This window comes from Babylonia areolata, chromosome 18 (genome assembly GCF_041734735.1).
Source record: "Babylonia areolata isolate BAREFJ2019XMU chromosome 18, ASM4173473v1, whole genome shotgun sequence".
NCBI lineage: Eukaryota > Metazoa > Mollusca > Gastropoda > Neogastropoda > Buccinidae > Babylonia > Babylonia areolata.
The window spans coordinates 55,154,026-55,181,328 of NC_134893.1; the positions used below are offsets into that span (position 1 = coordinate 55,154,026).

General features: G+C 42.6%; 1 protein-coding gene across 1 annotated transcript in view; it reads right to left on the reverse strand.

Annotated features, from left to right (window-relative positions):
* The window catches only part of LOC143292282 (uncharacterized), a 135,784-nt gene that overhangs the window by 20,391 nt on the left and 88,090 nt on the right, over window positions 1-27,303 (reverse strand). The window contains exons 16-29 of the mRNA XM_076602467.1: window positions 24,429-24,811; window positions 22,575-22,706; window positions 20,507-20,638; window positions 16,184-16,312; window positions 15,403-15,531; window positions 13,654-13,917; window positions 12,276-12,392; window positions 10,033-10,161; window positions 9,217-9,333; window positions 7,363-7,485; window positions 5,383-5,643; window positions 4,639-4,896; window positions 3,846-3,965; window positions 2,029-2,101 (exon numbers count right to left, since the gene is read on the reverse strand). Of these exons, the coding sequence (XP_076458582.1) occupies window positions 2,029-2,101; window positions 3,846-3,965; window positions 4,639-4,896; window positions 5,383-5,643; window positions 7,363-7,485; window positions 9,217-9,333; window positions 10,033-10,161; window positions 12,276-12,392; window positions 13,654-13,917; window positions 15,403-15,531; window positions 16,184-16,312; window positions 20,507-20,638; window positions 22,575-22,706; window positions 24,429-24,811 (2,367 nt within the window). The remainder of the gene's footprint in view (window positions 1-2,028; window positions 2,102-3,845; window positions 3,966-4,638; window positions 4,897-5,382; window positions 5,644-7,362; window positions 7,486-9,216; window positions 9,334-10,032; window positions 10,162-12,275; window positions 12,393-13,653; window positions 13,918-15,402; window positions 15,532-16,183; window positions 16,313-20,506; window positions 20,639-22,574; window positions 22,707-24,428; window positions 24,812-27,303) is intronic.

The following is a 27,303-nucleotide window of genomic DNA, read 5'->3' on the forward strand; positions in this document are numbered from 1 at the left end:
TTGTGATAAGAAGGTCGTGCTCAGCACATGTCTGGAGAAGTAGTTGGCCACTGCTGTTACAGTTACCAACCCCATGCTTCCCAATCACGCCTTCCCAGGAGGTGCTGTCACAACCAACTCTCGCGTTAAAGTCACCAAGAATGATGAGCTTGTCTGCGTTGGGAACAGTGGTGATGACAGCGTTCAGGTCCTCGTAGAACTTGTCCTTGATCTCATCTGGGTTGGTCATGGTGGGCGCGTAGGCGCTGACAATGGTGGTAAACTTCTTCCCGTTGCATATAGGGAGTTTCACCGTCATCAGGCGATCGTTCACTCCTTTCGGGGGGCCAGCCAGCTTGACAACGAGGGTTGTCTTCACTGCAAAGCCAACTCCAGCCTCACGTCTCTCTTCAGGTCCGCGACCACTCCAAAAGAAGGTGTAGCCTGTACCTCGTTCACAGAGTTCGCCTTCTTCTGCCATTCTGGTCTCACTTAAGGCAGCGGTGTCAATGTTGTACCTGGCTAATTCACTCGCAATGAGTGCTGTGCATCTCTGTGGTCTGGCTGAGTCGCCTCTGTCCAGAAGCGTACACACGTTCCATGTGGCAATGGTCAATGGGGTGCTCCTTGTTTTCTTCTTTCTTTCCTTTTGTGTGTCGACCGCTTGAGTAGGGCCCCCGTCAGCCGCGGTATGCTGACTAGGGTGGTGTGGAGCAGGCAATGTTTAGGGCACCTTTTCTAGCCCCTTCTTCATGCCATGGAGGTGAGCAGTGCTGTCCTGAAGAGGGCTGCTCAGTCGCTCAGGGGGCTGCCGATCTCCACCGCTGCTCCAGTCGGTGAAAAACGACCCTATGGCCTGAGCCGCCTGTGTGCAGGTCCGCGGCTACGACTGCCAGTGTACCCACACCTGTCGCTTCGTCGCTCGCCTGTCACCACAGGGCTTGGGGAAAATGATGGTATGGGATGAAGGATGACTTGCGCGATGACTTTGTATATAGTGAGCAGGAGTTGCACACCGTCGACCTCACTCTTGTCCGAGACCATCTGCATCCAGTGGCTAGACGAGGTCGCGACGACTGGAGATGGAAACGGATGCAGTGGATGACCAGGATGTCCTATGTGCCTCATCCTGCCCTCAGCACTCCACAGTGCTCTGCTGCAACCGCCTTCCTCTCCGTTGAACCATGAAGGTTTCTTCCGCAGAGTCCGCCGGATCCAGTCTTCACATGCTTGGGTAGACAAGCCCTAACTCACCGAGGGTTTGAGACCCATCGGCTACCCTCACCTAGTTTAGCCGACCTGTCAAAGCCGTTGCCCGGGGGTTGGGCGATGCCGCATGCTAGCAGCTTCTAGGACCCATAGGTGAGAGCTGAGTGCCGGTGGGGACCAACAGAGGACGAACCACTCCCGGAAGAGCGTGACAAGCCCCCCCTCTAGAGGTACTACCCCTCCCGTGCACAAACACATACACACAGGCACACGTGCATGAACACAAACACGCGTTCGTGAGCGCGCACACACACATATGCATACACACATATTTGTATTTATTTGTATTGGAATTTCTTTTTATCACAACAGATTTCTCTGTGTGAAATTCGGGCTGATCTCCTCAGGGAGAGCGCGTCGCTACACTACAGCGCCACCCCTTTTTTTTTTTCCCCTGTGTGCAGTTTTATTTTTTCCTATCGAAGTGGATTTTTCTACAGAATTTTGCCATGGGATCTTTTACGTGTGCTAAGTGCATGCTGCACACGGGACTTCGGTTTATCGTCTCATCCGAATGACTATTGTCCAGACCACCACTCAAGGTCTTGTGGAGGGGGAGAAAATATCGGCGGCTGAGCCGTGATTCGAACCAGCGCGCTCAGATTCTCTCGCATCCTAGGCGGACGCGTTACCTCTAGGCCATCACTCCCCATGCATACACGTGCATACATATACAAGCATGCATCTATTTTCTTGAAGGCTGACTTCACAACTACACGCACGCACGCACACACGCACACACACACACACACACACGGGCATACTTTCTTGAAGACTTACCACCATGACAGGAGAGACATCAACACGAGGAGTGCGCTTGAACGTTGTGATGCTGAAGTTGCAGGGGCTTGGGCTGTGAAAAATGCAACTCACTATATTAAAAGACGCTATAAAACAAACATATGGTTCAATGAAATAACGCTGACCAGATACCTGACCAGCAGCTTAACCCAGATCTTGAGGGAAAAAAAAGTTTATGGGTGACAAGTAAACAACCGAGGTAATTCGTAAAGTTAATTTCTTTGTCTAATCACTGATGTTTGTTTTATGTTTCTTGTGATATCTTACATAAAGGCAGCAGCTGTGTGACTCGAGGGAAGGTTCAGGCCATTAAGACAAAATTAAAGATTTAAACACACGGACTGGAATGAAAATCCAGTTGAGCAAACATAAAAATTGAACAAAATGTAACGAGATCAAGACGTTATCGACCAAAATAGCTGGGGGGTCAGGGTGGGGGTGGGAGTGTGGGCGGTTGCTATAACAGGCCACATCAAGGTTTGGGCAAAGTAAACATCGGGACTGAAAAATCAGGGTTAATGGTGTACATACAATATCAATTAGAATATGAGATGGACCTATGAGGAATGTGAACAAGGGACGAAATAAGTCCAAAATTTAATTTCGGTGGTGCTATCACTTGAACACACGTTTGTAGCTTACTTGGAATTATTCAGTCATACAGAACAATTTCCATTCAAAATCAAAATTTCCATTCACCGAAAACACATGATTATATTAACTGCTGGGAAGTGAGTCAGTCTAATATCATCATCTTAGATGAACAGACTATAAATAAATAAACGAAATGGGAACTGAGCAAGAGATTCAAGACTCAGTGTGGTGAAAATGTATGTGTGAGCTGTTACAGTTAGGCCTACCATTTACAATTTTCGATTTCAGTTTGTGACCTGTCTTATTTTTGGTTGATCCAATCGAAACTTCGTGAGGTTTTCTTCATGACATCAAACACGCTTGCTATGTGCTACTTAAGTCCCTAACAGTCTCTTGACTACTCCATGCATATGTGTAGGCGCAAGCAGATCTGGTGATGTATGGTCGTTCGTGGACATTATGCAGTAAGTGATGAAACCTAAGCACACATTCTCTGAATAAAATCTAGCGCCCTCCTTTCAGTAAAATGTGATCGCAAACTGCAATCCACGTGCTGATAATGAATATGCATGAAATTTGAGTCACTCTAACGCTATTTACCAACAGAACTTTGATAAATATAGGTTGTGTAAGACCTTGACACTTCCATGCCCGAGTCATATTTAAGAATGTTATGTTTTATATGAGTGGGGGAAAGTTTTCCCCATTTTATATTCAGGTTCACGTCCCATCACTTGTAAGACTTTTGCTGCTTCTGGCTGATGTATGCATCAGTGTAACTTCGATACAAAGCAGAAAAAGGTACTACTTGAACGGAATATAAAATAATTGCTATTAATGAGTGTCCCGATGTGTCAAACAGCAGCGCTTAGATATGTGAATAAGAAATGTATTAACAAAGCCTTGGACACATTTAAGGGAAAAAGGACATAACCTACGTGACCAAACATTTCCAGAGGTTTAAATTCTTTATACAATTAGGTGGTTAAAACATTGCGCGCGCGCGCGAGAAAGAGAGAGTGAGAGAGAAAGAGCAACATCTGAGAGGTGGAAACTGACAGACATGAAAAAAATACGTACAGATAAGGAAGGGGGACACTTGATATTGTATGTGAACGCACGCACGTCATGCTATTTTCTCCAAAACACACACACACACAGAGCCAGAGCATGCATACTCATGCACCCATTATAATACTTACTTGTACAAGCATTACCAGTGGCGGTGAAGCCAGGAGCACAGCTACAAACATAGGAACCCACAGTGTTAGTGCACACCTGCTCACAGTCATTGGCTGCAGGGTCCAAACACTCGTCCACATCTGAAAGATGAATCAGTGAACAGACCATCTCTCAAACATGAGATGAAGTGAGAGTGAGAGAATGACAGAGACAGAGACAGAGACACAGACGCATGTGTGTGTGTGTGTGTGTGTGTGTGTGTGTGTGTGTGTGTGTACACAAGGATACAAACATATTTCAACACGTGTGTTAAAATCTACTATAGGATGATAGGTAGTGGTTCACTATGGGCAACCAAATTTCTCTTATTGGGGATGATAAAATATTCTGTATTCTGTATCCCCATAATATTATCAGGAATGAGTTAATACTGCTGCATCTGCTGCTACTGAAACTGCTGCTGCTATTAGTTCACTTATATCATTATCCAACGTTCAATGTAGCAGTTTGTTTTCACTGTAACTGCTCATAGGACTTTGCCAGAATCACTGCAGTTGGACACAACTAATTTTTTTTTCATTTAACTACATTGAAGCTATGGAGATATTCTTTATGGAATCAGTTAAAAAATCGATGCTCGTGGGAAGACAAAGGCATCTGGGAAGATGAGAGAGAGAGAGACAGACAGACAGACAGACAGACAAATTGTGACAGACAACTCCAGCTGCTCTTAATTTCTGCTGATAAGAGACAACATACAAGCATTGGGCAGGAAGAGAACATAAAAATGACTGTGTGACAATTCAATGATACCTGAGCAGGTGTTTCCGTTGTAAACAAAGCCGCCTTCACAACCACAGCTGTATCCACCATCTCGGTTGACACAGGTCACGTGGTCCCCTGAGCAGTGGTGCTGATTGGTCGAACACTCATCCACGTCTGTCTCACAGCGGACGCCTTGCCAGCCTGTCTGGCACTGGCACTGCCCGTTAACGTTGTCACAGGAATGGGCGTGAGCAGTGCACTCACACTGCGTGGCACAGTTGGCACCGTACATGTTGGAAGCACAAGCTAGGACACACAAACAGCACTATGTTGCAAACTGTACGATGTACTGTGTACGATGTTAAAACCTCTTAGCCAACAAGAGAGTAGAGAATAGTCCTGACAAATATAACATAAAAATACACACTAAAAACATATACACATGCAAACAGAAACGAAAATGAAAACAAATAGGATGCAGGGCACATTGTACAACTCGAATGTGATGCAAAGAAGTCTGCAGTTATTGAAGTATAATATCTGCTAGCAAACGACAAAGGCACAGAGACATCTGCCAAAACTGAAGAAACAAAGACTTGACTTTTAAGTAAACATCTTATCAACAACAACAACAAAAAATTTAAGGACAACTAGTGGACACGCATTTTCAGGACTTTAATTTTAATGACAGAACATGTTAGTATCAAGAAAAGCATTTCTTACAATTCTGTGACTATAAGAATTAGTACTGTATAGAAAGACAAATCCATAAGGACGCTGCAAAACACGAACCTTCGCACTGGCCTTGGGCGTTCTTGAAGAAACCAGTGAGGCACTGGCACAGGTAACTGCCCTGCGTGTTAACGCAGTCTGAGTGGTCTGGGCAGGACACTGCTGGGTTGCTGCACTCATTAATGTCCGTGTCACACGTTTCACCCTCCCACCCGTCAGCACAGCTGCATGTGCCGTGCACGTGGTCACAGGTCAAAGAATAAGAAGGGTTGCACGTGCAGTTTTTACCGCAGTTTTTGCCATAAGTGCCTTCAGCACAAGCTGAAAAGAAAGCAGTTACTAAGTCATTCACGACCCAAATCAGATGAGGGAACACATTTCCTGCTGGTTTCTTTGTTCTGCAGGACAAAGCTGGTGTTTTATTTTGCAAACAGAAAACTGAAAGTCATTTTTTGTATTACCATGCTCACCTCTGACGAGACCTGTGCGTATGAGAATGTATTCGCGTGATGCATGTCTGCTATGCCACATGCAATTTGTGACGTGTTCGGCTGCTTATATATATATATGTGTGTGTGTGTGTGTGTGTGTGTGTGTGTGTGCGCGTACGCGTGTGTGCGTGTGTGCATTTTTTTTGAAAAGCCAAAGTTTTGCAGGCGTGTTTCACGATTAGGTCAGCTCCATTTTTAACAAGGTAATCCATGGGCACCAGTGATAGAAATACACTTATAATCCCTGATCTAAAAGATAGATCCCGTTCCCCAAAGCAGCTGGCAAGAGCTCAAAACGCACAAGTGTAAAGTGAACTTTGTTACAAAATATTCCATGGAAGGCTTAAATCCAAGTCATCCATGTGGTCGAAACTTTTCATGGAATACTACCTATTAGTATTATGTTTGAAGGACAGGATTTAGTGCTGCAATCAAAACTTTGTCGCGACGCTCTTCTTGTAAAATATAAAAACAAAAAGAGGTACAGTCTCTTGCTCTTGCTTCAGCCCTGTTATTGAAGTAGGCGGCAAGACTTATGTTGTCTGTGTACAAAACAACATGTTTGTGAGGGCCAAGGGGTAACGCGTCCGCCTTGGCACGAAGAGAATCTGAACGCACAGGATCGAATTCCACACTCTGCAGTATTTTCTCCCGCTTCCACTAGACCTCGAGTGGTGGTCTGAACGCTAGTCAATCAGTTTATGAAAGGGAGACTCCCATTTACAAGTATGGTGTGTGACTAGATCGACCGTAACCACCAGGTCCTGGACTGTCACCAGAAATGTGCAAATGGCTCTTATGAAGAGGATCGATAGAAACCAGCAACAGGCGAGATTTCTGGTCAAGAAAGATACGATTGAAACTTCTCCTGGAGGGATACAGATGAGTAAACTTAACTTTAGATTGTATCAAAAATTGAATATTGTAACGGTTGTCACTCTTGTGGGGATTACGTTTGATTGTATCAAAAATTGAATATTACAACGGTAGTCACTCTTGTCGGGATTCCAAATCCATTCGTTCACAACCCAACACTGAACACTGGAACAATACTGGTTAAATGTGGCATAAACTGTTCTTGGATCTCACGATTACCGAAGGTCATGCTGGTTTCAATTGCTCATTACAGTTCTACATGGGATGCGCACTTCAGCATGATGTATATCAGGTGTAATGGCTACTTTCTGAGTTTCAATTTGACTGAATTATGTTTAGGGTGTGTGTACGCGTGAGTGAAGGAAAAGTATACACGTGTATGCAAATGCCTTGTTATCTTCAATGACTTAAAATCTGATACGAGTAAGTTGCATGCATTTATAATAATCTTCTACTTGTTCTTCGCTGTTGTTTTATCCCTTTTAATGATAAAAAAATTAAACAACTGTGATTGTTTTTCTCTATCTTCCACATCCCAAACGGGCAAAAGTATTAATGCTCTTGGATTCACTGCGAGTGTGTGTGTGTGTGTGTGTGTGTGTGTGTGTGTGTGTGTGTGTGCGCAGGAGACAGAATGGTATCTATTGCAAACATAACCAGATGACAGGGTTACCTCGGCATGTTCTGAAGTCCTGGTTGAGGGCATAGCCATCGTTACAGCTGCAGACAAAGGATCGGCCGTCACTCGTCTCCGCACACTGTTGTTGGCAAAGGTTTCCAGCACACAGGTCTTCATCTGCTCAAAACAGAAACACAGTGGGAGCTAAATGCCATGGAAATAGATGTAATTCATGCAATGTTTTACACCGTAGTTCAAAACTGTGGTACACTGCATTATACTGGAGTATATTGTCCTGTGCTATGGTTCACTGTACTATGTTGTATGAGGTATATAACATGTGTACTGTGCTGCACTGTCCTGTATTTTTATGAACAAACAATTTCTAATGCAGTGAGAAATAGCAATTCGGGAGGATGTGGAAAATGTCTTAATATTCCATTCATAAAGACCAACTTAGTTACTAAAAAGCTAGACTATTTTGGGTTAGCTGTGAGAGGTCATAAAATGACATAAACGGTGTACTGTTTTCTTGCACATGTTTTCCTGTATCATACTGTTCAATTTACCGAATAAACTTTATTCAGAAACAATTGGGCTCAGTAAGCACAGAAATTTAGATGTGCTTGGTTTCAATATACCCAGTGCCACACTATTACATGAAAAAGAACAAAATATGTTGATGATGATGGCTGTTGTTGCTACTAAACTTTCAAAGTGTGCTTCAACAAATAACGTATGTTCTGTTGAGACAGACATTCAGTCTCGTATTAAAGAGGATTTTCACCAGATGAGCAGCAACAAATCGATGCTAAACACTGATAAATCAAAATAATACATGTATAGCCAAGCATGAATCAAACACCGGGGGTTGCGATATCGCTTTTAAGGCATCCATGACATATCTGAGTGATATTGGGTCACAGCTGTGTTCGCGAGAACATGTTAGCTGTGTCTGCCGCGCATCATGTCTTGAACTCAGACACAACGCATCTGCACGACCATTTGTCTCGTGATGCATCTGTGAGAATCAGTATTGCCCTGATAACTTCCCGGGTAGATTATTGTAACTCTGTCTTTGTCGGTCTTTCAGCTGAAATGCTTTCCCGTTTGTAAAGGGTTCAACTGTTTTGAAATTCCACCTGCAAAAACGAAAGCAAGAACAAGTATAACTGCTTTTGAAAGAGCTGACTGGCTCCCTATTCACTCACGATGTGAAAACAAAGCTGCAGTTATTGTCAATCGCTATTTTGACGAGTTACTTCCGTCGTATCTATTTGCTCCATTTTAACGAAGCACTGTTTTTGCGCTCTTCGTTTTTCCCGTCAATCGTGAGGCTTATTCATTATCCCATGCATTCCCGTAGTTATATATGTGTGTGTGCGCGCGCGCGTGTGTGTGTGTCTGTGTGTGTGTGAGAAGGGGGGCGTGCGTGCGTACGTGCGTGTGTTTGCGTGTGTGTGCGCACGCACGCGAGTGTGCGTGCGTGTGTGTGTGGATGACTGTGTTTGGGTGTGTGTCGTGTTAGTACGTAGCTGCATTTGGGAATTACATATAAATTTAAAAAAAAAGAAGAAAGATACATCATCATCTTTATCATTATTATAAGTATCATAATTATCATTATTACTATCATGACTTTCGTATTCGCGCAGGTGTACCTGATATTGCCAATGGCATCGAAATATGCGACTATTGTCTAAGCATTGGTATTATAAATATTGTTAAAAACCATCATTAATATGCTTGCTAAGACCGTTTCTTTATTATGCTGATGATGAATGTATGATTATCATTTGGATGGATTTTATTTCCTCTTTTTAACCAAATCGAATGCATCGAATAAAATGGAGATAATTTTCAATACATACGAGTAAAAAAGAAGATTTATTAATTAACATATCTCACCTATCCATTCACAAGAGTTTTGGCCTGTCAGCTGGTAACCGCTATTACAGAAACAATCTTCCCGGCTGCAACCACCGTTCTCTGACGGGCAGTCCGTTCTTGTGCATGCTGCCGTTTCTGTAACACACACACACACACACACACACACACACACACACACACACACACACACACAGATGCAAACACTGTACTTCACAATTAGAACAATTATCTACACCGAAAAATAATTCCAGCTTTAAGAAGAAAATCAGCCTTTGTCAAACTGAGTATCATGCTAAATGATATATATGTATATATATATTTTTTTATAAGTTTCTCTTATGAGTAACCACAACAGCTACAAAGTACTTCACCGCAATAAGAATAATAAGGAAAGGGGACCTCTTTCTTATACTTGTCGGCTACTACATAAAAATGGAGCATGTCGAAATGGTGCAAGTTACAGCCGCAGGAACTTTGCTTTGTTAGCCAGTGTGTGTGTTAGTTCTTTTGTGTGTGATGTCTTGGTTGGATAGTAACCGTGCATACTGCGTATTACTTCATAAAATCATGAGAGAGAGAGACGGAGAGAATGAAAGGGAGACACAGAGAACGAACGAACGAAATTGTTTTAATGAACTTTGGCCATGGACCACAATTCAAAACCAGGGGACTGGGGGTGGGCATGGGAAGGGGTATTATAACACTTACAGAGAGACAGAGAGCATGAAAAGGAGACACAGAGAGGGGGCGGTGGGGGGGGGGGGGGGGGGGGGCACAGACAGACAGACAGACAAAGACAGAGAGAGTCCACAGTCGAGATTCTCTACAACACACCTGTGCAGGAGAAGCCGTCATTATCCAGAACGTAACCCGGACGGTGGCAGGAACAGCGGTATGAGCCAATCGTATTCTCACAAGTCTGGGTACACTGGTTCGTCACTGCCACTGAGCATTCATCAATGTCTGAAAGGAAAGAAAAGTAAATGTGAACAAGTGTTTCAGCACATCACAGCATTCATCAGTCTCCAGCCAACAGCATGGGGCCCATTCCCTGGCAGAATATCCGTCAGTTCTTGAAATCAAAGAAAAACTAAAACAAGTCCTGTCAAAATTGATAAACATGTTCAAATGTGGAAGCAGATGCAGCAATCGAATCTATCATGCTTTGACCATTTCATCACTTGATAAGGATTTTCCCGGCTTAGAAAATCATATAACAAAAATCCCAAACGCTTGTTGAACAGATGACACAGAAACTGACATGCTGGCAAGATGGCTGACGAAAAGTGGCAGTAAAATATCTTTATTCTTTTTTTTCTTTTTTTTTTTAATCATTTCTTTTGTAAGTCACGCATTTTCTGTGTTTTCATGAAATGACTAAATTTTAGTATTCATGCGATAGAATTATCCTAATATTTCAAAATTCGTTCGTGGACATTATGCAGTCCATTCAATGGTATGTTCTCCCGAACTGTCGATATGATTCACATTCTGATTTCCTGTCCGGAAACCTGTGCTGACGTTTGTGTCTATCTCGTTATCATCTATTGGGAAGGAAGTAACATAAACGTACCATATGCGCTAAACGAATATACAAACAAATAGGCTAACCATCACTAAGGACGCTGCTTTAACTGTTTATACAACTTCTCGGGCTAATGTAAACAGTGTGAGACCTTAATGTTGAGTGTGAAGCACAACGACATCTTTAATTTTCTAATTACTGGTTTGGATGATTGAACCCCTTCATGTGTATGTATACGCACGCAGAAGATCAAATATGTTAAAGATCCCGTAACCCATGTCAGCGTTCGGTGGGTTATGGAAACAAGAACATACCCTGCATACACCCCCCTACATGGCGGGGTAAAAAAACAAAAAAGGGGTCATACACGTAAAATGTTACATGCCTGTCTGAGTGTGTATGTGTGGGTGTCTGAAATCTGACTGAATGACACAGGAAACGAATGATGAGCGCCCAATCTGCCCAGGTAGACAGCCTGTTGTGCAAATGACCCCGTGTTGTAAAGCGGCTAGAGCTTGGTCTCCGACCGAGGATAGGCGCTATATAAGTATCCATACCAGTCAATCAATCATTCAAGATCTGTTTTAAAAATCTCACAGCAAACTCAGATTTGTTTCCCTCTACATAATATCTTGCTGCTCTTGGCAGATGCATGCATCAATGTAACTTCTAAAACCAGAAGAATAAGTTAACATCTTAAGTAAAAACGAAAAGATGACTTCGATTCATCAATAACTCAATTTGGAAGACAAAAGTATTAAACTTTTGTGAAAAAGGAATTCAATAATGAAATGATTGTTGAAACGTCTGTTGTGCCACTCCCAGTGGTACATCATTCAAATTTATTTGAAATCAAGTTGTATGTAAAAAGGTGGGAAACAAACTATTTTCTTCTGTTTTATTGTCAAATTTGGTGTTGACAAAGAATTGTTAAAAAAAAAAGTTTAACTTTATTATACACACATCCATCCGTTCACCCTTTCATCCATCCATTCATAGACACAAACACAAACACACAGATATATAGCCTAGGAAGAGAGTTAATCTGAGCGCACTGCATCGAATCCCATACTCGGCAGTATTTTCTCCTCCTCCACTAGACCGTGAGTGGTAGTTTGAATACAAATTATTCAGACGAGTCAATAAATTGAGGTCCCGAGTGTAGCATACACTTAGCGCACGTTACAGATCCCACGGCAACAAAAGGTTAAGCATGGCAACATTTTGTAGAAAAATCTACTTGATGAGAAAACAAATATACCTGCAGGCAGGAAAAAGAAAACCAAAAATGGGTGGCGACGCACTGTAGCAACGCACTCTCCCCGGGGAGTACAGTCCAAATTTCTCACGGGGAAATTTGTTGTACAATTCAGTATCATACTAACAACAGGTAGTGTCCAATTACTAAAAACATCATACAAAGCCATACCCTATATACATAGGCTACCTATACACAAACATACACAGGCAACTGAAACACAAACACAGACTCACTTTGCTAAGAAGCATGGTTATAATTTCCACACTGTCAGAATCAACCACAGTATCTTACCCTCACAAGCCTTGGTCGTCAGACTGTAAGAAAACCCCTTATTGCACAGACATCTGTAACTCCCCGGGTTATTCTCACAGATCTGGTCACATGGACTATCTGCACATTCGTTGACATCTGAAACCAGACAGCGGCGTCAAGAGAATGGCATTAAGAAGGCAATACATCATGTCAAACTGATGCCTGTCAGCGAATGAAAGCTGCTGTCGTCTGCTGAGTGAGAACATGTAACCTAATGACCTCCCTTGTTGTTCAATTTGATTCAATTAAAAGACTTTAATCAAAACAGATTATTTTATTTTCTTGTTTACAAACTGCAGGAGATTTATCAGCTGTTTTAAGCTGAATGTTATTCGACATTGGTGGAGGGGTGAAGGCCAAACCTATCAATCAACATGGAAATTAACTTGTGAAATCACAGGCTTGTTGTAAACACCAACATAAAATGATTTGTGCATTATAAAAGACATTAAAACTAGTCAAATAAGAACTCACAGTGTCAATACGTTGAAAAAGACCACACACACCAGCGCGCGCGCGTTAAGTCAATAAGGTATTGCACAACAGTGTATAAGGAATAAAACAAAATAAAACAAAACACCCAGTACATAAATCGTTTATATTCAAATGCACAAACACACACATATGCTCTCTCTCTCTCTCTCTCACACACCTGTTAAGATAATAAGGTATTGCACAAGAATGTAAACAAATATAAACATAAAAGATAGCGTATAATTATATACGTAAAATGCACACACACACATACGTTGCGACAATAATGTATTGTACAAGAATGTCTGCAAATAAAATCATCCAGCAAGTAAATCGTATATACATATCAGTAAAATGCACACACACACACATACACACACGTTGCGACAATAATGTATTGTACAAGAATGTCTGGAAATAAAATCATCCAGCAAGTAAATCGTATATACATATCAGTAAAATGCATACACACACATGCGCGCGCGCACACACACACACATACACTCACTCACACATGCATGCATGCATGGACATACAAAACACATCGACCAGAGCTGATATGCCGCACCGAACAATGGAATCTATTGTTCTTGCCAATGTTGCTTTAGGGATGTCAACATGGATCCACGGAAGTCGTGGTTGACCCCCACCTTTTATGTGAGTGTGTTTTTATGTACAGAATGGAAAAATGGACATGAAAGAGCGCAATCATAAAGGCTAAGGGGCCTACGCTTCCAGTATTTATACACGAGTGTACATACCACATCCACACCCGTAGAGGCAAAACGAATACACTGTTAAAATGCACAACACACACATCACAACTATATAATACACATCAGAAACAAGCAATATTTTCCCTCTCCCCTCTCTCAGATTTTACCTTGACAGATGTCGCTGTCGTTTCTCCTGTAACCCTGTGCGCACCGACACTCGTATCCTCCGGGAAAGTTGTGACACTGGGCATTTTGGGCCTGACACTGCTGCTGTTTGGCGACACTGTCACACTCGTCAATGTCCTCCTCGCACCTCTCTCCTGTCCACCCAGACTTGCACAGGCAGCCACGGGTGGGCTCACACGTTTCGGCACCCGGCCCGCAGTTACAGAGGTTGGAGCAGTCCTCCCCATAGCGCCCCTCAGGGCACGCTGTTGAGCCGGGGCAGATAGGAAGTGTTAGTGTGAGTGGCTCCACGCTCAGCTTATGTCACACGTAAGCTTGTAGTTGGGCCAACAGCAAAGTGAGAGCTTATGATCAATGATTTCTCAATTGCAATGGGAAGTCATTTACAGCTTAGTCTTTTGTGAAGGGCTATGACTCTAAAGCTAGGAGGCTGGCTTTTAGTACTGCAGTCTTGGGGGCTAGCTGGCCTTTGGGAACCATCCCAACACCAACTGTCCTAAAGCCCTCTTGGCCGAGAGAGTGGGGGATGTAACTTGGGCAAGACCCTCTCCACTATAATCTAATTCTAACCCAGATACCTGGGACAGCAGTTGTCTCCTCTGCTGTTCTGATGGTTATAGTCGGAGACAACTGACTATCATACAGAAGTGTGGTTGATTCTTTTGTTGGTTAATGAGAACCAGTTGTATTCGTTGTGTAAAAATTAACAATGTAAGCAAAACTGGTGGGAAAAAAAGAAACAAATAGCGCTTTCTTACACAAAAGCTTGTTCGTACATGTCACGCGTGCTAAAGCGGACGTGCACCCTCCCCAATTCTTAAATTTCAATATTTATTCCTTACATTTCCAATATAACATTTTAACAACACGTGACAACTCATCGCCCCTTCACAGGCTCATAACTTTCACAATAAACCGTGACAAGAGAAAGGTCACAACAAACAGGAGACAGAAATACAAACGTAACAATGAACCACGACGGAGGAAAATATATAAACAAGACTGGAACACAAGCTCCTACCCAGAGCGACGTGACGTTTCCCCACGATTCGAACGGAAGTACAACACCTCAAGACGCGCGCCAGGCAACTGGAGAAACGCTGACAGGACAAGAACAAAAGTCACCCACTGGCCACCGCACAGTGTTCCGTAAACGAACAACAGGTGCTAACATCGAAACACAGATGAAGAACAGTTCCACTGGCGGACACAAAGTCGTTTAAAGAGGAAAAAGAACGAACATCAGCCGCTAAGCGCTGGTTCTACCACTGTCCTTCTCCAAGGACTGACTCCCTTCGAGTGAAGGTAGGGACAAACCGGCGAGGAGCATTTGAAACACTAGAACTCCGCTCACTCTGTTCACTCAGCTTCCTATATTTTTTTTCCGTTCAATTGCACGAGACACTTACAAACCATAGAAAACATGACACAACAACACGATCTCTCTCTACGCTCGAACACAAGGGGAACACACACGATGGAAAACATCGTGCACGCACATAAGAACCATACCCGCCTCTAAAAATAATCCAGCGACCCACCGGCCCTCCATAAATGTAAAAGAAAAGAAAAAACAGCGGAACCATTATGTCGTCCGTGACAGTACAAAAGCACCCAACATATATACCTATTTACACGCACGTAAACAGACATGTTCAATAACTACACACACACACACACACATATATATATATATATATATGAGAGATAAGGACAATAGTCCAACTCACCCAAACAAGTCATGCCATCATTGTCGAGCACTGTGCCAGCAGGGCAGACACACCGGTAACTACCTGGGAGGTTCTCACACACACTGCCCTCGCCGCATCCCGATGTCCCCAGGCTGCATTCGTCCACATCTTTAAAACACATCACGTTGTTATTCATTCTGAGCTGCTGGAAAGAACATATTGTACCCCTGCAGTCAAACACTGATATCCTTCGTCACTATACACCATCTCGAAATCTCCGTTTTCTTCTAATAATCGTATTCTCCGCGTTCAGCGTACTCTTTCCTTTCAGGGTCCATCCATTTGGAATAACGTAAGACGCTCACTTCCAGAGCCTCTTTCAAAGTTTCTATGAAGACCTAAGCTAGCCTACGCTTTCTCACAAACTCGCGCTTTCTCTCACATTGCGATACAGCGTGGAATTGCGAGAAAGCGTGGGCATTCCCCAGCTACGCGGGGGAAAGACGGGAATGATCACAACGACGATCATGTCAATGATGATGGCGTCAGAAAAGACAAAAATACAACACAGCACAATACAATACAATGCAGCGCCATGCAATGCAATGCAGTAAAGTACAATACAATACAGTACAGCGCAAGACAATACAATATGTGGGAGAACGTGTCCGATCCACCGTTCATAATTTTGAAGAAAGAACTCGTCCAGAATGATTACAGTATGTTGCACCCGTTTTGTGTTGGGCAATTTCGTACGATTTATTCAAGCCGTAAATTGGTGATGAAGACAAGGAAAATCCGAAACAGCCAACAAACTTACCAAGACAGGTTTTGAGGTCAGTGCCCAGTATATATCCGGAACGACAGACACACTCTGCTTGGTACTGCAGGTTGAGGGTGCAGTCATGGCTGCAGTTGAAGCCTTCAAACTGGGCACAAACGTCCACCTCTGGCACAATGTAATATCACCATTTAAATGCTCGTTGATCTTTAACCATATAACTCAAGCCTTAGAACAGTTGATCATGAAAATATGAAAGACCCCCAAATACACTGAATCACCAACAGAAATCTGTCGACTTCAGTAACACGACTTTTAGTGCTTATCTTTCCACACTTTCAACTTAAATAGAAAAACACCCATTTCTTTTTCCTCATTTTTTTTAATACAATATAAAATGGACTGACACAATATGTCTAAGTATGTTTAAGTATACTTTTAACTGCACAAAATTCTTAGTCCCTTTCCTCAGTGAACTTACGTGAATATATGCCATAAAGCGCTTCTTTCTGTATTATTCATAACAACTGAGTATCATATGGAAATATTGTAATTCGAGCATTGATATGAGCCATTTCCTCAGAAACGATGGAAAACAATTTGCACAGTTCTTACATACTACAAAGAGTCACTGATTTGTTGAGAAGTCGTTTAAGTTCTGAAGATATTGTACAGGGAGAATACGAAACAAAACGAGTTTTACTTAACGACTGTAATGAAATAAGCAATATCATTACACTTTTACATCCAGTCCTTTGGGCGAAAATAAGCAAACAAAATAAGAATCAAAACATGCACAGAACATATTCCTTACATATATTCTTTTCATTTACGTATTTGTATAACATGATAGTGAAGGAAAGCAAGTGCAGGTAACAATTAAACAAACCCTACGTTACTTACAAATACCTTGTAAAAAATAATATAAAGAGAAAAACAAATGAAATGAGGGGACGGGGGTGAGAAAAGAAAAGTTCTTGGACGATGCGAACAAACGCTGAGACAGGGGAAGTATCGTGTATCTCCAACAATATATACACACGGCTACAATACACAAAATAAAGACTATAAGCATCAGAATTAATTGCATCCAAAGTAATATCACCAGCAAATATGTCACAATTTATTTATACAGATAACTGTAGATCGTTGAGTGTACAACGGAAATGATACAGGACCTAAGACCTCACCCTGTGGAACTACACATTTGTTGGAAAGAAAATGGAATGTATACGTGTTAAAGGTAATAGTTATTGTCTCTTGGAAAGGAAAGATGGAATTAGTTTAAGTGCTTCAGGGAATAATTTACATGAAGTGTTACTCTGTGATAAGCGGTTCATGGTTTTATAACGCCAAAGGCTTTTTGTAAAATCTATTCAAAGAACTCTGTTTTGCGTGTGCAATTCAAAGCCATCAAGACATGGACCACGTAGCTGACCTACACATGGCACTTCCGATAGCCAGACTGGTTCTTGCAATGGCGCTACACTGAAATGTAGAAAGCATACATTACGTGTGTGTGTGTGTGTGTGTGTGTGTGTGTGTGTGTGTGTGTGTGACAGAGAGACAGACAGACAGAGAGAGAGAGACAGACAGACAGAGGTAGAGGGATAGAGAGAGACGGAGGTGGGGAGGGAGTATTTTGCTTTTGAAAATGATTTTTTCTTGAATACTTACCCACTGTTACAACTGTTACTATTTGCCTTGTTTTCGTACGTGCCTTTTGAACAGACTGGTCCAATCACAAAAAGCAGATGCTCAAAGGGGCGCAACCTGCATTCAGCCCACCGCATATCTCCCACTCGGAGTGAATGGTCTGACCACCTAGCCAATCAAATACGTTTTCAGGCCTGTAGCGAAAGACTGACAACGCGGAGAGGAGGGAGGGGCTAATGGGTAGGTATTCAAGAAAAACAATACAATTTAATCGGAAAAATATTTTCTTTCATATTCGCCGCCAAAACTTCTAACCCGAATGTCAAAGAGGCTGAGGGGAGGTGCAAGATTGCTTCTCGCCCCCTCACACCCCAAAAAACCCATTGACTGTCTCCCATGAGGTACACTAAGCTGCAGCTCAAAATGCAGACCATATGTCTACATAAGTTGTAAGATGACTTGACTTGAATGACAAGACAGTAAACAATTATTACGTTCTTCTAAAGCTCACTATGTGCTACAAAGACCCCAATGTAAGGCAACAGACCGTTACAGGAGCTGTCTTGGCTTACAATCTGTGAAAGGGAAGAAACTGCATGGCAATGGTGAGCATGCCAGCTCGCCTATGAGGAGCCTGGTCAAAAGCTGTTGATAAATCCCCTATGTTGAAGTAGAACCCGAATGAACATTCTAATTAGCAAGGCCTGCCAATTCATTTGGTTGACCAGGACTGCCTCGTTGCCCAAACAGAGCATGCCCACTTTTACACAGAAATTGTTGGTGATAACTGTCTAAGAGATAGCCAATAACCAAAGGACATGTACGCACATTTTACAGGTATGTGCTCCATTAAGTAATGCTGATAGCAGTGTGATCCCATTGACAGCACTCCGATCACCAACAGCAATTCCCGAACGGCGTTCTATGTAGAACCTTACTTGCATCCAACCATCAATCTTTACTCCTTGGTCCTTCACCAAGCAGCGTGATAAGAAAATCCCAAGGAATGTGCTCTGCCAATGCTCACGTCAGGCCATGATGAGCTATACTGCAGTTAGCAAAATGCATATGCAACTTTCCCTGATGATGGTAGCATTAACAAAGGTTGTGAAGTTAATTTCGAAAATGGTTCTTTCAAGCAAGGGTCATCACGACTCCAGGGAACTTAAAGGCAAATACCCGAAACGCCAAGTACCTCTGCCTAGTGTGGATGCAGGCCACACTACCTGTGGTATCTTCTCAAAATCCCATAGTAACAGGAAGTGAGAGAAGGCTGACTTGAGCCGAAACTCAACATCAACAGCAATAAAATAAACCCACAAACAAAGCTTTCCTTAACCTCACATCGTTTCACATCTCAACCCCAGGAACAGTTGACGAATCGCAGTAATGACTGACGTTCGAAAACTCTTCAAAGTTTTGAATTCAAAAGGGGTGGGAATGGGTTTTGCCGGCTCAGGTGTGCAAAGCATCGCTGAGTGGAGTGACTCATCAGAAACATTTTGTCCCACATACTCGTCCTCTGAAAGGGTAAAGGGGGTAGACTCTTGGAGATTCTTAAGCAAACACGACAGCCGAAGATACAGAACACTACACTATAGTATATTACAGTAGAACACATCACAAAACAACATTCATTGTTCGGTATCTGTGAATTGAATTCACATTTTGACTATTAACTCGGGCGCTCAACCATTCGAATTAATTGTGAATTTGACTGCCATAAAAAAAGAAAAAGAAAGAGGTGTTTAAAGTCATTATTCATTATCCAGAATAATCAGCCAAAACGTAGGAAAATGGTCTGGAGATATTCCACTGTAGATCAAATGTGTGAATTTTCTTCTGATGTCATCAGTGATCCTAAATTCTATGTGCATGGCAGTCAAAGGGTTAAAGGCTTTTCATGTCTCTTCTGTTTATACACATCTAAAATGATATGCAAGTATGCAGATCCCGTCTCTGAGCCAACTAAGAATATTTATCAAACAAAATGGCTTGAAAGAAAAACAGATCGTGAAATCTTGCAAACAGAATAAAATGAACAAAACCTGTTTTTACCGGCAGAATACCAGTTGACTACATGAGGAATGAACCGACGCCCAAGGAACAAAAGACTATTGGTTGGACACATATTCCACAGAGAAAGTATGCTGCGGGCTGATGGTAAGAATTGCGCTCTTTTGAGTACTTGCTTTCATTTCTGATTTCATCATCATCATCATCATCTATCCCTTGACCCGTGGGTGGGTCGTTGGGGCACCATGGATGACTGCCTGGTCAGCTCGCGCCACCTGCCTCGGTTCTCAGCGGCCCTTTGAGTTGTGGCAAATGGCAGGCCCGTCCACTCTTTGATGTTGTCCTCCCACCGCTTTCTCTGTCTGCCTCTCTTCCTCCTTCCTTGTACGGTACCCTGCAGGATGGTCTTGGCTAGGCCGTCTGATCGTGTGACGTGTCCATACCAGCGGAGCTTGCGTTCCTTCACTGTGGTTAGCAGGTCTTTGAATGGGCCAATGGCGTTTTGGACTCTTCTTTTCACTTCCTCATTTGTGATGTGGTCTTTCTGATTTGGTCGTACCCAAAACAGGGACAAGGCTAGCTGATTCTGGGGGTAAGACGAAAACAAAGAGAGGCACACACACACACACACACACACACACACACAAACACACACACACACACACACACAAACGGGACGAAGTTCTTTACCTTCCTTCATGCACGACTTCCTGTCCGCATCAAGATGAAAACCAAAGTGACAGCGACAGGTGTAGGAGCCTGGCACATTGTCACACAGGTGTTGGCAGGAGTGGCTCTGACTGCTGCTGCACTCGTCAATATCTGCCGGAATAACCATCACATACATTTCCAACAACACCAAGTCCTGATAGTAACAAGCCAGTAATGATAATCTTGTTGATGTATCACAAGTCTTCCCTCTGGTGAAATGTAATGACAAAGCACGAACATTTTGACGATGTTTCTTATGTAGCATATTTATAATTTTCATCCCAGTTATCTGGATTCATTTTCACAACTCAACAGTGGCTATGTTTAGTTAAACTGATCTTAACACAGGGATAGAGAGAAAGGGTTAAGATAACACAGCTGAAAGGATAACACACACACACACACACACACACACACACACACACACACACACACATATATATATATATATATATATAATATGCGACAATGAGATCACCATCCAACTCCAGAAGAAGCAGGAGGCATTACTAAATGGGTTATCAACAGAGTCTAGTCTCCAGCAAAATATGATCGCCTCAAGCAACCCGCAACTGTGTTGAGACGGTGCTAGCAATGGCCGAAAATATACTGCAGCTGAATGGAGACGACCATAACTCCAGGACGTTCTTTGCTGACTTGAAGAATGGTCCCTCCTCAAGCGCTACGGCACTGGGATGCTCGGCTGATAACACTCACTTCACCGAGAAGAGCGACACCATACAGTGTTAGCATTTATTTTAATCAGCTCAACCTTCTCAGACCGACCAGCATGCAATCCAGGACATACCACAGAGCCAAGTCCTGGCTTTGTTCCATGATCCACCGACACTTGAGGAAACCCAGAAGACCATCCCATTGGAAGAACTTAGGGGACAGGGCATTTTATGACAACCACAAAGGCATTCCACCGTTGTGCATTGTAGGAAATGTTGTGGCCATTTCATCCTGAACTGCATCAGGCACCACATGCTGGCTGATGTGGTCTCCGAGAGTCAGTGTGGTTTCAGGAGCAACAGGGGCACAATAGATATAATCTTTGCAGTTCGACAACTACAAGGTATTTTCAGCCTCATGTTCGCAATGTTGTTCACCGCCTTTTCCCGGACTAATGCTGGAGTCACTGTCCGCTACAGATGTGACAGCTGTTTCTTCGACCTGAGAAGTCTGCAGGTAAAAACCAAAGTTCAGGAGGCCTAGTGAGAAACCTCCATTTTGCAGATGACTGATCTTGTAGCACTTTACGAACAATACCTGCAAGAACTTGCCAACTGCCTATCAGTAGCAGCAATATACTTTTGGACTGACCATCAGCCTGCAGAAGACAAAGACTTCCCCCTTCAAAGCCTAAAATAGAAATATGGGGTACAATTTGAAAAAAAAAAAATCGCTTAACTGGAAAGCTCCATGCATCATGGACAAATAAGTCTCAAACACACCAGCAACGGCTCACAGGAGGACAGAGTTTCAATCACAGAAGTGCTTCGCAGAGCAAAGATGTCTCGGGTTGAAACACTCATGATGAAATCCGAACTTCGGTGGTTTGGACACAGTCTGAATGGACGACACGTGATTGCCAAATTTAGTTTTTTCTCTTTGTTGGCTGCAGGCGCAAGCAACATCGGAAGACCACTGAAACACTTCAAGGACTGTCTGAAAGCTTCCCTTTTGGCCTGCAGCATTACCATCCTCGGGTGGGACACCCTTGCAACTGTCCGCAGCGCCGGAGACTTGCTGGGTTCTGGCGTTTGAGGAGAGACGTCTTCAGGACTTGTCAATTCTGCACTGAGAGATGACGAGAATTATCATCTACTTAGCCTGCCCACAGCTCGGCCACATCTGTTCGTTTGCCTTTGCGAAACATTCTCATCTCTGAAGTCACTGACGTGACTGATCGCTCAAGATGGACTTCCAAGGTGATGATGATAATCTGCATGAATGCTGAACACTTTCGTGGTCTAAAATCTCCCTCTTGCCTGGTACGGTTTCCTGGTTAAAACAATGAGAAACAATGGAAACTGAAGCCTACCTATACAGTTTCCATTCACGTCCTTGTAGCCTTTCTGGCACGTGCAGCGGTAGGAGCCTGGGAGGTTGTCACACTGCTTCAGTTCCTCATTACACGGACGTGGTGTGTATTCCTCACTGCATTCGTCAATGTCTGCAAATGTTAACGTGCATTTCGCTGAGTCAAAGAAATACACACAAACTCATTAACTTATAAATGGACGATTGTAATGAAGTCCAAAAATAATTTTCATTCATTCTCGTGTCACAATGAAACGTTCGTAGTATCAGATCAGATACAGAAATCCATTAAAAATTCAAAACTTTATTGGTAGTACGAATATTAATCTCTTCATGGACTCTTCAGTGACAACAGTTCTTCCAATACTGGACTGTGAAGCCATCACAGGAACTGTTCAAGATCTACAATGACAAAACCAAGATGGATGGATAGATAGATAGATGGACAGACAGAAAGATAGATTGACAGACAGACACACAGACAGACAGACACACAGATAGATATCAAGACAGAGGTAATCTCCTCTACACTTTTCAGCCTGCCTATCGTGCTGACCACAGCACCGAAAGCACTCTCCTCCATATCCTGAATAATCTGCTGATAACGTCCGACTCAGAAAAGATTTTCCTTCTCACTCTTCTCGACTTGTCACCCGCCTCTGACACAACAGACTATTCGATCCTTCTTTCCCGTCTTCGTTGTACATTTGGTTTCAACAGGTTCAGCTGGTTCTCACCGACTGAATCCAGCCTGTCACAGTTGATAACTGCCAGTCTGAACTCGTTAAAATCGAACACGGAGACCCACAGGGATCTGTTTCAGGCCCTGTGCTCTTCACACTGTACACTTCACAACCGCCACAATGTCAGTCATTATTCCTATGCTGATGACACTGAACAATGATACATGTGGTACTTTGTCATCTCTCTTGCAAGAAGCATCCGACTGCTTCCTGGACATTCAGAACTACTGGATGACTGTTGATAAGTCACAATTGAATGCGGACAAAAAACAACAACAAAAAACCCAAACAACAACAACAACAACAAAACAAAACAAAACGCAAAAAACAAACTGAAGCAATTATCAAAGGAACTAAATAAAAACATTTTTCCCATCACGATTGACACAACCAAACTTGACAGTAGATCCCTCATTCCAGCTCAGTCAAGAACCTGGGTGATATCCTTAACAACACACTGTTCATGCAAAAATCTATCAATCTGACCTGTCAATCCTGCTATTGTAAATTACGGCACATGAGTATCATTCAAACTATTTTTCAATTGACACAATATCTCTCATTCTCTCTCGTCTTGACAACTGTGACTCTCCATTTGGATCCGATCGGTTTCCGCATATCCAGATTTAAACACTTTGCAGTCGGCCGCCCCTCTGTTTTTCGTTTCTGGGCCATGCATTTGGAACGAATTTCCTATTTCGCCTCATCAGGTCTCTGCACTCAGCTCTTTCAAGTGTGTCCTTAAAACATACCTCTTCCCCAAAAAGCCCCTTCTACCCCTTCCTCCTCTGCCACGTCCTTGTCATCAGTTTTGCCAGCTTTGTGTTTACCTTTTTTCCCGTTTTTATTTTATTTTATTTTATTTTTTTTATATTTTATTTTTATAAATTAATAGTTATGCATGCATGTGATTCACTAATGTGTAAACGCTTTGATTTGTCTCTGCACAAGATCCAGCACTACATAAATACTTAGCATCATTATCATCATCATTATAATTATGATTATCATCATCATTAAACACAAGAGGCAGACAGCCGAAATATGATTCTTACGTGACTTTTCCAAGATGTATGAAGGTACAAACCTATCAACCAACGAGTCTATCTCACCTTCACATTGACCCTGCTCGTTTTCAACATAACCACCGGCGCAGGTGCATCTGTAGGATCCCTGGGTGTTGACACACACCTTTTCCTGGGCACACAAGTCAGGGGTCTGCGCACACTCGTCCACATCCACGAGGCAGTGTTGGCCGCTCCAACCGTCCTGACACACACACCCCTTCACTGGGTGACAGCCGATCCCGCGGCCGCTGCAGTCACACCTGTTTCGACAGTTCTGTCCGTATTGGAGGCCGGTGCATGGGATGCACGTGCGCTGGTCACTGCTCATCGAGTAGCCAGGGTAACAGGAGCACATGAAGGTGCCTTGGAAGTTTTGGCATTCCTGGCTGCATACTCCCTCTTGGCATTCGTCTCTGTCTATGCAGAGCCTAAAGGTTTGAAAAAAGTATTAAAATACGTAATACATAAAACTGTTACGATATATAGAAGCACACACATTACATCTCACACTTTCTGTCTCTGTGAGCTATTCTCTGAATATATTGAAATAAAATCTGCGCATTTCCAAACCTCACACAATCTGCGTATGTCCAAACTTCACAATCATGAACGAACTCAGATGGAATGGAAGCAGCCTTTGGCGCAAGAGCAAGACGTTCCTGTCTCTCATGTTACAATTTTGTTCATTCCTGCCAGCAGCAAATACTGACCTGTTGGTGCTGTGAACAGAAACCCACTTGTGGAAAGGGAAGGTATACGGAGCCGTCCAAATCAAGTCTGAAAATTCTAGCCTAAGCCAGGAACTCCCTCCAGTTTATGACACCACGGTCGGGCGTCTGTGGCAAGGCAAAAGTGAATGTAGTTCACTCACAACCTGTCTAACCAGAGACTTTCCTGTATCAGCTTTCCTGACGGAGGTGGTGAGAGACCATCAAAATATATCGGGTGTCCCCCCAAAAGTGAACTGCTTTTTGACAAATATTTTCTCAGTGACAGAGAGACCGAATTCATTGAAAATTTTCACACAGTAACCCTTGGGTATCACCAACAAGTCTGCAAAATATCTAAAAGTGTTCGGACGCAAATTATGCGAGTATTGTCAATTTCAAAACAGCGTGTCAAAAAATCCAATATCAGAGGAAAACTCACTTATTTCAGTTTATGCTCAATGTGGCCTCCATCTTGCTGAAACACGTCCTTGTTTCTAGGATAAAGACGCCTACAATCCGGGAGAAGATTGTCATCCAATAACTTGATGTAGCTTTCACTCTTAACCTTGGCTCTATCAGTGTCAATAAAATGAATGTTTGTTTTTCCTTTCCAGGATACTCCACATAAAACCATGATCTTTTTTGAAAATCTAGAAGTCTCATGATGAAGGCGAGATGGCTGAACTTCTCATAAACGCCATCGCTTTGGCGATTTTAATCTATCTCTCACGTAAAGTGTTTCTCGTCTGTGAAAATGATCCTTTTCACATCAGTGGCCGAGTAGCCGTCATTCAAGTTACGGCAGCGAGTTTTTCTTTTCCCGCTAACATTTTGGTCCCTCCTTGATACCCGTATCCTCTTGAAGGGCTTCAGCTCCTAGTTCTTTCGCCATTTTTTGCACAGAAGACTTGCTCTTGCAACTTCTCTAAGAGATTTGTGGGTCCCTGAGTTCTCCTGGGATTGAACAGTTCCTCAACACGGTCCTTCTTCTCCTCCGAACATGCAGTCTTGGGTCTCCCACTACCAATTTTACTGCTACTGACCCTGTAGTGCGTATTTTAGCGGTAAGTTTGTTTACAGTGATATGACTCCAACCCTTGGCTGGAAATTCCTTTTCGATCCTAGCTTCTTCCACACCAGCCTTTCTCCTTGAAACAGTTTTCAATGGTAACCTTGTCACTCTCACTCAAAGGCATGGTTGATCCTTCCAAACTGAAACTTTGGACAGAACTGAATTTGGATACAGACGACAATAAAAAAAATAAAAAAAAATAAAAAAAATAAAAAAATAAAAAAATGAATAGACTTGACACCCAGACAGGCTATTTTTAGACTGACACTGACTGACAGATGCCAACAGCTGGTATGAACATGATGAATGTCACATTGCAAGCTCTGATATTTGATTTTTTGACATGCTGTTTTGAATTTGATAATACTCGCATAATCTGCGACCGAACCTTTAGATATTTTAGGGACTTGTTGACGATACCCTAAGGTTACTATGTGAAAATTTTCAATGAATTCGGTTTCTCTATCACTAAGAAAATACCTGTCAAAAAGCGGTTAATTTTGGGGGGGAACACCCGATATGTATACCCAAGTTGAAATTGTTTCATGTCTAGAAAACTTTTGTTGTGCGAATCATACAGAATTGGGAAAATATTTACTGACAAGTAGGATATATCCAAGTCTAATCTTCGTTTTTTGTTTGGGTGATTTCAAGACGTTTATCAGATGAAGAAAGTTAATACAGTTCTGAGTCTGTCTTCGTTTTGCATTTGGAAAATTCCAGAGCTTTTCATCAAAAAAACAAAATGTTCTAGCGGTGTGATCCACAAACTGTGAACGCTTAGAACTGCAGCTCTGCACTTAAATGGGAACCAGTACATTTATTTCAAAAACAATGATTTGTGTTCTCGTTCTTCTCTCTCAAGATTGACCTACGGTCAAGAAATTTTCTTTTCTGCTCCGCCGACGTTCCTAAAGAAGCTGCGAATAATTGACAGTAAAGCTGTGAAACTGGCTTTAGGAGTACCTGTGCATACTAAGACCTCAGAAGCCTATAAGCTTGCGGGTATTCTACCACTAGATGAAATCAGAAAATTAAGTTCTGCTAAATATATTGTGAGATGTACAGCAGTGGATGATTTTGAGGAATTAAATATTAGGTCTGATATTGATTTTCCAAAAAATGCACAAAATAATTC